Source organism: Mugil cephalus, chromosome 20, assembly GCF_022458985.1.
Source record: "Mugil cephalus isolate CIBA_MC_2020 chromosome 20, CIBA_Mcephalus_1.1, whole genome shotgun sequence".
NCBI lineage: Eukaryota > Metazoa > Chordata > Actinopteri > Mugiliformes > Mugilidae > Mugil > Mugil cephalus.
Genome location: NC_061789.1, coordinates 13,810,209 through 13,823,560, shown reverse-complemented (window position 1 = coordinate 13,823,560; position 13,352 = coordinate 13,810,209). Strand labels below are relative to the sequence as shown.

The 13,352-nt window shown below is 43.5% G+C and overlaps 1 protein-coding gene across 1 annotated transcript; it reads left to right on the top strand.

Moving 5' to 3' along the window:
• Positions 1-605: 605 nt before the first annotated feature.
• On the top strand, positions 606-12,380 carry iqck (IQ motif containing K). Its single transcript, XM_047572191.1, has 8 exons — positions 606-690; positions 792-866; positions 948-1,045; positions 1,651-1,703; positions 1,807-1,884; positions 2,137-2,221; positions 8,548-8,659; positions 11,966-12,380. The coding sequence occupies exons 1-8, from the start codon at positions 636-638 to the stop codon at positions 12,187-12,189; spliced, it is 780 nt and encodes a 259-aa protein (XP_047428147.1). The 5' UTR covers positions 606-635; the 3' UTR covers positions 12,190-12,380.
• The last annotated feature ends 972 nt before the right edge of the window (positions 12,381-13,352 follow it).

The window sequence follows — 13,352 nt, the reverse complement described above, 5'->3', positions numbered from 1 at the left end:
AAAAAAAAACACCAATATTTTGTTTTTATAAATATGTTTATTAGGTCAGTACAGTTATAAACTGCACAAATGTCATGTGCAAATGTCAACCTCATCCGTTCGTTATGGTTAGTAGTATTTATGTGAGTGACAGTATGGATAGGTCATCAGGTATATTCTGCATTTATTTCTCTTATTTAGTTATTTCTGTTTCAGAATTAAGCATCATGAAGTCATTTACTGACATCTACTGGCGGTACGAAGAATATGAAAAGTGAAGCCTTCTATTATTGTTTTTACAGCTGATGCGACAAAACAAAGATACACTGAAGATAATTTAAATTAGAGTCCGGCACACGTCGATATAATAAGTAGCAATACAATTTCAGCAACTGAATTGATAGAGAATTACACATTTTACATATATATTTTCAGTCAATTTTAAACATTCACTGTGGAATTCCAATGGTTTAATGTTGAAGTTAAAACAAAAATCATCGTATTTAACCCAAAAAAATATTATATAAAAATTAATAAATAAATAAAATTAAATTCGACCCGTTCCCTTGTGGTCCAGTTATGTTTACACCGGAAGTATCGAGATACTTCCTTAGCAACCAGAGCGCCCATGGCAACCTCCCGAGAACACAGGAAGAATGACCGCGATGACAATCGGTGTCGAAAAGTCCCTCTGGCAACAAGTGTGTGAAGGTAAGATATTAACTGCGCTATGTGTTTAAGATTTAGAGACTTAGACAGACAAAAACATAACAAATGAAAAATAAGTGTATTTGTTTGGTGTCTTTTTGGAGAGTTTGAAGCTGAGCAGCCCAGTCCTCCCAGAACCTCAACAGCTGAAGCCACTTCGCCTCCGCAAATCCATGAACGTAAGATGAGTTGCCACTTCTTGCAAACGTCCCTGTTAATCTGGTTCATATATAAATTCTGCTCTTTTATATTTGTGTCAGGTCATGTCACACGTTTCCTGGAGAAGATGGTGTTTCCTGTGTTGTTTCCTGGATTGGAGGCTTTGCTGAGGGAAGCCCAGCATCACGACTGTTTTGAGGTCTGTATTTCTTCTGAAAACCACAGCCAGCAAGAGGCTAAAATGACCCAATTAATTAAAAAAAGTGAATATTTTATTTCATTTATTTATTTGCACTGCACAGAATGTGAAAAACGTGCCTAGCAAAATCTAACAACAAGATAAAAACAAAGGCAGATGGTCTACCAGATTGTCAAAGCAATGTTGTTTATATAGTTCACTGCAGTCAGGGATGCACAGGCTTGTTTTATGGTAATTGGGGGAAACAAAACTTCACAAACGCATGGCTCAACACGGGAGAATCAACTCTTCGGTTTAAGAATTGGCCGTCCACTTGCACCTGAAGGGCGAGGACCAAAACAATAAAGCATGTTGTTTCCCAATTGTTTTCCAGTGAGTGTCAGCATTGGTGGAATATGGCACTGCTGTAAATATTTGTAATTATTGTAAGATTTTACACACAAATCATGTGACCAACTAATAAAATATGATAAATTAGATACATAAAATTCTGTAGTTGTGAGATAATTTAAACTTTACCATGGCCTCAATAAGCACTATACTTATTCTCTGATCTGTAATCAGCAGATATTCTGAATGAAACCTACTTTTATTTTGTGTCTCAGAGGAAAATAACAGCCTTTAACCCATGGGATTTCCTAACAGAGTGGCTTTACAAGTAAGAACACATTTACACATAAACAAATCTCCGCATTCTGTAACACTCACATTGAAAAATCCTCTCAGATGTCATATTGCATATTGTTTTTTTTTTTTTGCAGCCATAACCCCCGTAGGCAAGGACGGGTCCCAGTGAAATTTCACAACATCCCCTTTGTCAAGGACTGGCTCAGCGTGCAGTGAGTGTCTCCTCAACCTGCCGTGCATCCATACAAAACTTTACATAAACAGGCTCCGCTCACTTTCCAGCTCATTGCACTTGATGTTAGCTTCACGAATGATCACGATGATGGATTTAATACAGGACCGTTATATCAGAATACATTTGCCACATTTCACTAGTATTCCTAATGTTTTGGTGAGTAAGTGTATTCAGTCTCATAAGCCTCCTATCCTGTCTTATTGTGCTTTCTTCTCTTCTCATCCTCTAGCCCCAGGCCTCCCCTTCCTCTGTTTCTGCAGCTGAGCGAGGATCAAGCCGCTCTGCTCATCCAGGCATTCTGGCGGGGATACAAGGTAAACTGGACCTGACTGCAAGCAGACTGCTGTTTACATGCTCTCTGTCCTATTACAGCAAGTAGTTAACGAAGCAAAGGATTCTTATACAGCTCTGAAAATAAACCTAAACACATAGAGTCTTAAAAATCAGGCAAGTTTTACATTAAAATCCAAGAAAAAGTGAAAAGATGTTGTTTAACCATGGATGCATACTACATTACAAGGCTTTCTTCATATTTACACACAACTTTAGCCATGGCTGCCTGCCAAACTATAATAAATAGTTAGAAGAAATAAGAAGAAAGTCTGAAGGAATGCTGCAGTTACTTGACAAGACCATAGTGGATTGGTGTGCTTCTCTGTGTGTAATACAATCGGTGCCCTTCTGCGTGTGCTCTAGACCAGTGACCAGTCTTGCTGTACGGTCCCATCTCGGTTAAAAAAGGCCTTCTTCCACAGGGGTCACAATTTCATTCAGCAGCTTGATTATGTCATCGGTGATGCCAAGGTTTAATTCCTTCTCGTGTGGGCGCTGCGTTCTGTAGTGCTCTGTGCTGCGATATAAATAGACGGACACCACCAGAGGCTAGCAACAGCAATTTCTCCACACAGACGAACAAAAATGTCCAGTGGACAAGCAAGGGTCATGCTTTGTTTTTCCCGAACAAAAGCTCTTGTTTTCTAGCATATGTGCACGTGGGAGGATTCTCATATAAACCATTGAGAGAAAAATACGCCAGCTGGGCTGCCATTTACAATTACATTTTGTTTTTGCACACGTGGGCTTGTAGCTAAATTTGCGTTGGTGAGAAGGAAGGATGCGTTCAATGAGTCCACGTGTGCGTCCAGTTTTGGACTGCAGAGGGCGACATTTCCTCATATGACACAAAATCTAACCGGCTCCTGCTCGCACTAGGAGGCAGCAGTGAGCCGTCAGCCTCACTCTGTTTACCCCGAACTAAGACCACTGATAGTGATAGCTGATAGTGGTGCAGACGGACACCCCAAGGGATCTAGAGGAAGAGAGAGGCATAGCCAGAAAGAAACTGATTACCACTGGAGGGGGAGAGGGAGGATTTTGTGGAAAGGAGAAGCTCGGGCTATTTTTGGAATATCATCAGATGGGTGACAAAAGGCAAGCTGATGTTGCAAAATGGCCTCAGATTAGCAGAGGGGGAAGATTAGGGGAAATGCAGCCGTGCCAAAATTAGACAGAGAGATGACTGAAGCCTCTGAGACCCGCAATGGATGTTATGGAGTACGAACCTGCTGAACCAACCGAGGCGGAATATCATGAGTTATTTAAGATGCATAGGGTGGGGATATTTTGGGTTGGCAAAGTCCAGACAAGAGTTTAAGTGTTTCTGCTTTTTACCTTGACTTGGGAGAAACAGCAGTTAACAACACACTGGGCAGTGGAGCGGAGACGAGAACAGCGGCGCAAACAGGGTCGACTGTGTAGCACCGCGAAACTCCCACTGGGAGTGTGGCAGTGAATAATTAACACATTAATGTCTCCTGTTACGAAATTCCCCAGTGAATTATCTGTTTACTCTATAAGTATATTTATAGTAAAATCTGCCTCAGTCCATCCATGCGTTATATATTACTGCCTATCCTGTAGAGGGTTAAGGTGGGAGTAGCCTATCCCAGCTGTTAGTGGGTGAGAGGTGGGATATGTACAACATGAATATGTTGCCATTCTGTCACAGGGCTGAGACAAAGAAACAAACAAACAAACAACCTTTCAAAGAACCCTTAACTCTAAGATGCCAATTGAGAATCATCAAAAAGCCCAACGTGGAAAGTGAGATGAGCTGGAGACCCTGAAAGGCAAAGGTACAACATGCAAATTCTGCACAGAGAGAATACAGATTCTGAGGGTCTTTCTATTTAAAAACATTTTAAATATAAGTTCAAAATATGCTGTTCTCGTCCGTGCCCCCACCTCCGCACACATACACACACACCCTCTTTCTTCCCCTCACACTTCGACTCTCAGCAGTTACATAACCCGCCTGACGCAGCGCTGACTGCATAGGGTGTGCGTATGAGTATTCTGCTAAGGAAGACAGACAGACAGACTGACTGAGGGCCAGGAAGCAGGGATGGAGAACACTTTCACAGAGAGGAGTTTTATCCCTCCGTTATTAATCTGTTTCATGCAAACACCGGGGACGGAAGGAGAGCAGCGGCGGAGATAGTACGCGCCGAGACGCACGCGCTGACTCACGTCTCTGACCCAGACAATGCGATTGTCTTTTGTTTCACTCACATATAACTGTAAAGAGCTGCTGGGTCTAAACATATTACATAATCTTCTTTACACTCTGTGCCTTAGCACGGCTCTAATCCATTCATCCATGCCTGCCACTGTAATGCACACATATGTACACACACACACACACACTCTCTCTGATCACTAAGACTTCTCAGGATTGCTCGAGTGGAGTCAGCTGAGCTGGAGTAGCTGTGTACTGTTGTGCAAGATATTCTCATCACACTTCGCTGTCAGTATTATGGGCGTGTGGTCGCGCTGAGGAGCGGGCTTTTATCTTAATCATGTCCACATTGTCCATCTGAAGATTTATTAAGCTTACACACGAGCACTTGTGGCCTGCCTTGTCCTGGCTGCAGCACAGCATTATCCTGGAGAGAAAAACATTACCCATCACAATAAATCTCTCTACAGCCCAATCAAGTTTAACTCACACCCTGTTAAATGTTTGTTAGGGATTGTCTTATTTACGCCCTTCACATGTTACATGTGATTTTGTCACATATTCAATATAGGGAGAAATACACTCATTCACTTTGTGAAGTCTGATTTCACACATGCACAGTATATGTCCGATAAATATTAAAATTAGAGCTCGACGCTTGTCTAGTTCCGTGGAAGCAGTCAGGAAGCCAGAGGCGGCTCCAGGCTGCTCTCAGCCTAGAAATAGTACAACACATGACTCCTGATTTTGTACAGATTAAACTATGACAAAGAAAACATCCATTGACCCTCTGTTGGCCTTCTGATGGTTCGGCTGACCTCCAATCAGAGGACTTCGACCCTTTTTCAAGTCCAGACTGTTACTGTTGCAAGGTTGGACAAACAGCAACAATGCAGGGGTCCGTTCCCACAGACGTTAAAAACCTTGGTTAACACTGAAACTATTAACTGTGTGGAAAAAACATGCATAAAAACTGAAAACCTTTCCAGTCCCTGTCAACATTAGCACAGTTGCTAACCTCCACGTTAACTCTAGACTCTGTTATTACAAATTTTCAGTGCTTTTTCTATAGGAATGGACGCCCGTGTTGCAATCGCTTTTCAAGGCTGCATCAGTGAGGAACAGTGACAGTGGGTCTAGAATCGGCCCAGTGGTTAGTGGACAGAAGACCAATGAAAAGGTCAACAAAGTGGAGAGACGGAGTTTTTGTTTGGATGTATCACTTAATAGAGCAAGGCCAGCTGCTTCCCATTTTTGCTTTTTTATTGTTTGTTAAGCAGACTTTTCAGAGGGAGCATTTACTGGGCAGACATCGCAGTGGGTGGATCTTCTCAACCAGTGCTCAACAGAAAAAAGCATATATCCCCAAATGCCAAACCTTTGCCTTAAAACCATATACTTATTTCATTTTCATGGGAACTGAGGTGATATTGACTCAATACGGCAGCCTCTTCATTTCCCCTACGCGAGGGAAATTCAGAGAAAAGTCTCCCTCGGACTAGCAGACCCAGTTATTGTTAAGAAATGGGGCACTGCGAGGGCTGATTGGTATTCTACTTGACGTGAACTAATGGAGCTGGTTGAAAGAATCTGGCGCGCGCCCAGACACAAACGCGCGCGCGCTCACCGGCAGAACCGCAGAAGTAGGTCTGTGATTCCAGATGAATGGTCCGATGAAGCGATAGACGAATGGTTTGAATTGATGTTGAGTCAGTGACGCGCCACGTGTAGGAAATATGTCACAGGACATTCGGTAGCTGATGTCTTTGCTCAGTCCTCACTGCACAGGGGCTGTCGGGTCACGCTCCAAAATTAGGTGCTGCACTTCGTCCTGTGATTTCCAATGTCGTCCACGATTTAAAGAGAATTGGTCAACAAAGAGATGATGGATTGGTGCTGGGGTGGGGTGGGGAGTGTGAAGGGCAGACAGAGCAGACTGTGGCTGTGTCTTTATGTAACGTGGCGGCGTTGCTTGCGATATTGCAGCAGCCAGATCCCCCCCAAACAGGAGCTATTGTGCCGCCGCCCGAGTGTGAGACCGGGAGAGGGGCTCAGTCTCACAGGCAGCTTTGCACAAAAAGGAATGCGGCTTGAAAGGCTTTGCAGTGGGACTGCGTGAGAAAGTGTGCGCACGGTTTGTGTCGCCGCACGGATGTATACAATTTGAGAATATGTTGGGGGTTCTGCTTGCGGCGGTGTAAATTTGTTTCATAGTTTGCAAGAACGCATGTGGATCTCTGTGACCTTGCAATGCATTGGTAATATGTCTAATCACTCTAATCCTAGTCGTCATGCAAACACACAGCATGAGGGGATGGACTCACATGTACACTAAACCAGAGTCTGCCACGTGTGCAGCGACATGGATGATCGCAACCCCGTGTTGGCAAATGCTCACTCGGGAGATGAATAGACGCAAAAGAACACAATTTGGTTTCAGGCACCCAAATACAAACGTGCATAAGCTCCCACGCGGCGTAAATAAACACACTCAAAGTCCTCGACCGGCTTCGCGAGTCAAAACAATACCCCACCTCCGCTAATCAGATGTGCTGATGCGCACAGACAGGGCCTCAAAACACTTTACGCACACACACACACACACACGCGCTCAGCTCAGCCCAGCTCTTTGTCTCCCGCCGTCACACACAGAACTGTCAGCATCCTGTGGAAAGCTTTTATATTCAAAGTCAGCTTTCTAAGAAGCACGGTTGATTCTGTTGGTGCGTTGTGCGGCGGGCGATAAAAAAGCGGTGGCTCCACGGCCATCAAAAATTCCCTTGATTTAGAGGACGGAAATAGAAGCAGAAAAAGGAGACGTGAGATTTATGGAGGGCACCAGTGAAAAGTGACACGGGGTAGAAATGGCACACAGACCCGAGCAGAACACACAAGCGATGGTGAACAAACAGACTCCAACCCCCCCCACACCAAATCCTCCCTGACCCTCACCCCTCATTTCCATTTCTATGGTTCGCTCCCATCAGCAGAAGGCCTGTTCGCCTCACTGTGACACCCAGTGAATTAACTATTGGCGCTCACACGTCTTACCCGTTCCTAAATCCACTGCCTTATATAACAGGCCCACTTTCATTCCCACTAATAGCATCCCTATTGTGACCACACAACAAGGCACTTGGGAGAAAGCTGGGGTCGAATGGAGCAGTGGGGGCAAGGGAGAGTAGAGGTTGGAGGGAATGCGATGTAGATGGAGAAAGATGAAACGTGTAAGATTTAGGAGTGGCACACCTGGGAAGAAGGAGGACAGAAGGGTTAGAAGGAAAAAAAAAAAAGGAAGAAGAAGGAGGCCTGAGGATGAGGAGGAGGAGTGGGAAGAGGAGGAGGAGGGTGAGCTCTTTAGGGACGTTTTCTTTTCATCTTAAACAGCAAACCTGCTTGGTAATCTCTCAGGAAACCAAGCAGCCCACACACAACCAACAACGGGGGCTTCCTCTGAGAACAAAAGCGTAATTCATGGCAGCTACAGCCTGTACAGAGAGAAGAATCACAGACGGCTTATTGACACTTAATGGGCCGCGCGAATCCGCATCCGAGTTTTTACCCGTTGGTGTGTACGGCGCACAAACACACGCACCCATCGATGCGCTTAATTACTATAAATAGTGGCAAACTCTTACGTAACACACACAGCACTGATTGTGAGTTCATATGAATGACATGCGTAATGGTTAAGGGCCTCTTCATGATAACATTAATAAACCTTAATTATGGAAAGATGGCGTTTCAAATGACGCACATTAATAAGCTTATTACTGTAGTTATGTTAAGAGTACAGAGCATATTAAAAAACAGTCATTTAAACCAAATAAGATACAAGATTAAAAACATAACGCATGTAAAAGTTTAAAACTAACTACAGCCAAGAAAATGGCATGTTTTTGTTTAGTTGTTTCGCCCCAGTACGCAATAAAGTATGCAAGTTGTGGTGTTTCCTTCCACAGTAAACAAGCCACCACACGAATCAATATATGACGGCGAACGTGCCACTTTAAACGACGCTTGCTTTTTTTTATTTGCTCTGATTAGCTCGCAGCTCAATGAACCTATCGATCGCATTTGCTTATGTCAATCTGTGCATGTGCCGCCTCCACACGTGTGCAGGTCAGGGCGCGGCCAGATGTGCAGGAGCTGCGCCAGTGGCAGAAGGAACTGAGGGAAAGCCACGACATCGCCAAGACTGTGGAGCGGTTCTGGGCAAAACATGAGAGCCGAGGTGAAGACGCACAAACACACACTGTTCAAACACACATGGTATCGCTGATTGCCAGGCCTCGAGCTTGGTAGCAACATAATACCATTGATCTTTCCTGCGTCCGACACCAGCTGCTCACATGCAGGCAGGATGCCGCCACGGCGTTAATGTGCACTAGAGGACGCACAGGTATCGACCCGATTCATACTATTCAACGTTTACACAAATACACGCACCGCGTGCTGCGTCAGTCCGTGATAGAGTTTCACACAAATTGCTGCAGCGATAACGGAGTTCATCCCGGCGCTGCTTTGATGTCGAAGCCGAACAATGAAGATCGTGGGAGCAGTGACACACAGAGAGAATGAGGGCAGCGATGGAGATAAAGGAAGTGAGAGTAGATCACAAATGAAATAGAGAAAGAGAATGTCTGCGGGGCTCAAGCTGCGCTCGCTTTACAGATATGGCAGGGGATGGGGGCTGGGGGATACATGTGAAGAAAGAGTTTTGGAGTGAAGAGACCAAGGCAGAGAGAAGTGTGCAATAATGGTGTGTGTGTGTGTGCGTGCGGAGTAAATGTACATTTCTGTGTGTGCGCACACATGACGGACAGGGCAGAGCAGCTGAGAATGCAGAGCCATGTCCGCTGTGACTGACTGGCATTTAGAGCTCAAGGATAGTGACTAAACTTTGTCCTTGGAAATATAAACAGGCACCGTGCACTTAAATCACACAAATAACAAACAGGAGACCGAGTTCTACTGAATGGAAAAATACAATTTTAGCTTTTAAATTAAAAAAAGGGGTCGAAATAACCACATATAACCAAATAAGATGACAGAATATCTGCTTCATAATTAACTCACAAGAGCATCATCAGATCTAAGTGACTAATGCCTCCATACTATGATGTACCATATGACCTAATACCTAATTATATTCCTGTCACCTCTGGCCTTTGTTGCAATTAGCAACTTACCATGCTCGCATGGTGAACTAATGTAATGACCATTAAATCTGCTAGTATAGTGTGTTTACTGAAAAAAGAAAAAAGTGTAACTGTACGGGACACAGGTTACAAATGTATGAAAAGTAGTCATCCAGTGCACACGATAATCTAAATGGAAAGCTAAAAATAACACATTATTTTGTGAAAAATCCAGGTTTTAGAACATCCATGCACACACAAGACTAACAAGATAACCCCACGTCTCAGTTACAGATGAAAGCACTATTTATTCCCCAACCAAAAACCAGAAGGATTTCATCACGTCTCCATAAAAGTGCAATCTCTCATTTAAGTGTGTTTCACTACTTTTCTGTAATAAAAAGGATGTTAAATGAGGTCATTTGCAATCGCTTGATAAATGACTGTTTATACTGGACCAGTTCTAAATGGGAGCAATAAAAAATAACGATAAACACATAAAAAAGCAATACAGTTAGTTTAGAATAAGCAACCCACTGGCTGCAGTTATGGTGAGACTGACTGTAAAATAAAGTAAGATTTAACACATTGTTCTCTTCATACTTAACCAAGACAAATGACCATTTATTCAGTGGGGCGTGCTTCAGGGCTGTGGCGCTTTCAAACGTGCACATCAGAGCAGGTCACCGTAGTGTCTCCGGAGGTTTTTTTGTCTTTTTTTTTTTTTCAGCAACATCATCATAAGCGCAGGTTGTTTCCACACTGACACATTCCACTAAACAAAGGGCGGCTCGCTGCAGCCGTGACAGCGTGACGAACATTCTTCCACCCGGGTGCCACAGCCACACTGTGCTGCTGCTGCTAACTTCTGCTACAGCCGCTGCTGACCTGACATTTTAGCAGGGGGCCTGTATGTGTGTGTGTGTGGATAAGAGTGTGTGAGTACACCCAGACTGCCGTCCCGAATAGAAACCATTTCTGATCTCTTCAGCAGAATCATTAATGTCACACAGAGAGAAGGAGGAAGTGAGAAGAATGGTTTGCTGTTTGCTGACTGCTGTTTTGAATGATGAACTCTGACAGTGACAGATGGACGACCCCATGTTTGGTTCAGGGACAGAGGTAGAGAGTGGGAGAGATTCCTACTGTATGCACGCACTTTAAGTCGATCCCGGCAACAGCTGCTCTCATCTCATTTGACCCGGCGAGACCAGCGTGCGATACCGCTTCTGCCGTAACGTGGTCTGAAATCAGCATTAGTTAGAGACGGAGAGGAAAAACAATGAGGCCAACAGCGGGCTCACACTGATAGGTCAATAGGTGACAGCTCTCTGGACAGGTGTAGCTCTCAACAGCTCATGAATCACGGCATGACTGTCCTTGACTGTAGCATGACACCATGACATCATATCTGAGACAGGAAAACACATTTTTAGATGATTAAAAAACAAAAAAGTAGAAGAGGCTCCATTAGTACGTATGTTGGCCGGATAATACTAAAACCCTAAAAGCCTAAAAGTCCAAAAAAAAAAAAAAAATGTAATTAGCTAAAAACAACACAAGCTTTAAAACAAAGCAAATTAACCTTCTTCCATGATTTCCAATCTGTTGGTGGCTCTTGTTTAAGGTAGAGATGGCTAAAATTTGATCAATCAAATGTTTGCTTTCATCTTGTCAAACCCATTTTCTTGCACCAGCTGATGGCAAAGGGCAACCACGTAAGTTTTAGCAGCTGTCACAGTGAGAAAACGTCAGCTACCGGCTCATTTTCCCGTCACTTACAACTTGAATTCGGACAAAGTAATAAGGAAAAAAGTTACAAAAATTCTCTTGAAAAAAAGAATTAGCTGCTATTGTTGCTACATTTGGGTTTGAACTTGGCCTGGAAGACAGACGAACTAATGTTTTTGCGGTGGAAAGTTGTTCCTCTGTTGATAACTATTTATGCTACAGCAAAGATAAACCAGTCCAGTTACAACGTTTAGAGCTTTTTGAGAAGAGTAACAGCGATATAATCATCTATGTCATCTGAGAACCATTGAGTTGAATACAACACTGATCGGTTGTGGAACTATCCAGTTGCATGCGGAGCTATTTTTTGTTCTCTGTATCGGTTTAAGTATGCCACTTGATGAAATCTCAGTAGTTTTTACCAGACTCATATTCTGATAAGACCGGAGTGAAAAGGTTCTGCAAAATCTAAAAATACATATACCCTCACACAGAAAAGCTTTCCAGGCACATTTAAGAGTCTGTCTGACAAGTCGTGAGCCTTTAATTTTTTAAAAGTCTGAGATTTTCCCCTAATGTTTTTAGTTCCGATCTGCACTAAATTATGAACGTATTACAGTTTTCACTACAAACATAAAGAAGATGCGTTTCTTTTGTTTCGTTTCCAGTGGGTTCGGTCATGACAGATTTTCCAGAAAGCCCTCAGCCCGACGACTCTGACGTGTCCATCCAAGTTGTTCCTGCCACTCCCCTGAGCACTGCACCCAACGCGTCCCCCACCCCCCAGATGACCCCGGAGGCCGGTGAGTGGCTGACCCCCAGCCACCCGCTGGATCTATCCCTCACTGCAGCATCTCCATCTTTACTAGGAACTAGCAACCTGACCTGGTGATGACTGAACTCATTAGCTCCATGAGCAAGGCTTTTCTGCTGATTAAAGGCTATTAAACTCTGTTAGGTTGATATAACTGACCAAAGTGATCACTCAAACAAACCATTAAAATGCCTGTAACCAATTGGACATGGCCAGGCCAGAGTTTATGGTCCGAGGTCCGTGTCTAATTAGTTTATTGCTTTTATTGCTCTTTTGATGGATCACTTCCCTTCACGAGTCTCGCCCAATGAACGACCAGCATATAGCACGGTTCATGTATTATACTGTCGTGAGTGAAACCTCTTGTAACATGGGTTATATTTCCTCTGGGCACCTCTAGATGATTCCTCTGTGGAAGATAACCACATTTCCTTGATCTGTCTTTTCCCTTTTACTTGGCAATACATATCACTCCACAAAGGAGGTCAGGACGTCGCCGTTCAAGCCAGGAAATGAGGCCAGAGTGAAAGGTGACTTAGCGTACAGAGCAGCGCTTTTCGTTTCTGTTTATCGGGAAAGGAAATTACCCTGTCAGGGAAAAAGAGAATAGTTTTTAAATGTCACTCTGGGATGACTGACAGCTATCTGACGAGGCAGCAAAAGGTTAGTGTCTAATGTTGTCCTTCTTCAATGGACAAAACGGGGTCTTCAACGTTTTTCTGGGCCGAGGACCCCCAAACTGATGGAGAGATTAAGTAGGGACCCCCTACCTACTATATGTGTTCTATATTAAACTACTTATGAATATACATTATTATTATAATTTTTGCATTCAATCATAAGCTATTCAAATAATACACAGGTTCAAATATTCTTTTTTTTGTTCAATCTAAGCCTCCTGTACACAGTAGGCCCCGCCCACTATCGCTACTGTGCCAATCACAACGTTAAAACTGTCGAGCTGTCAATTACTTTCCTTTTCTATACATATAATTATTTCCTTGACAGTTTTCATTTTAAACAAAGCTAAATACTACTAAAATATGTTGGATTTTTGTTAATGTGTATTTAAAAAACTTGTGGGGCAAAATTGTGGGGAAAAAAAAAAGTCTAATCAACCAAAGATTTTGCAGCCCCCCTGCAGTACCTCTGTGGACCCCATAGGGGTCGCAGACCCCCTGTTGAAGATCTATACCTTAGATCAAGTGAAACGTATGTCTCCTGAGGTTTATCACGTGTCA

Bases quoted from the DNA above. Each gene is read 5' to 3' on its own strand.
- iqck (XM_047572191.1), top strand. From the start codon at position 636: ATGACCGCGATGACAATCGGTGTCGAAAAGTCCCTCTGGCAACAAGTG. The intron at 1,046-1,650 runs GTCTGTATTTCT...TTTGTGTCTCAG, and splicing joins AGCATCACGACTGTTTTGAG to AGGAAAATAACAGCCTTTAA. The intron at 8,660-11,965 runs GTGAAGACGCAC...TTTCGTTTCCAG, and splicing joins GGCAAAACATGAGAGCCGAG to TGGGTTCGGTCATGACAGAT.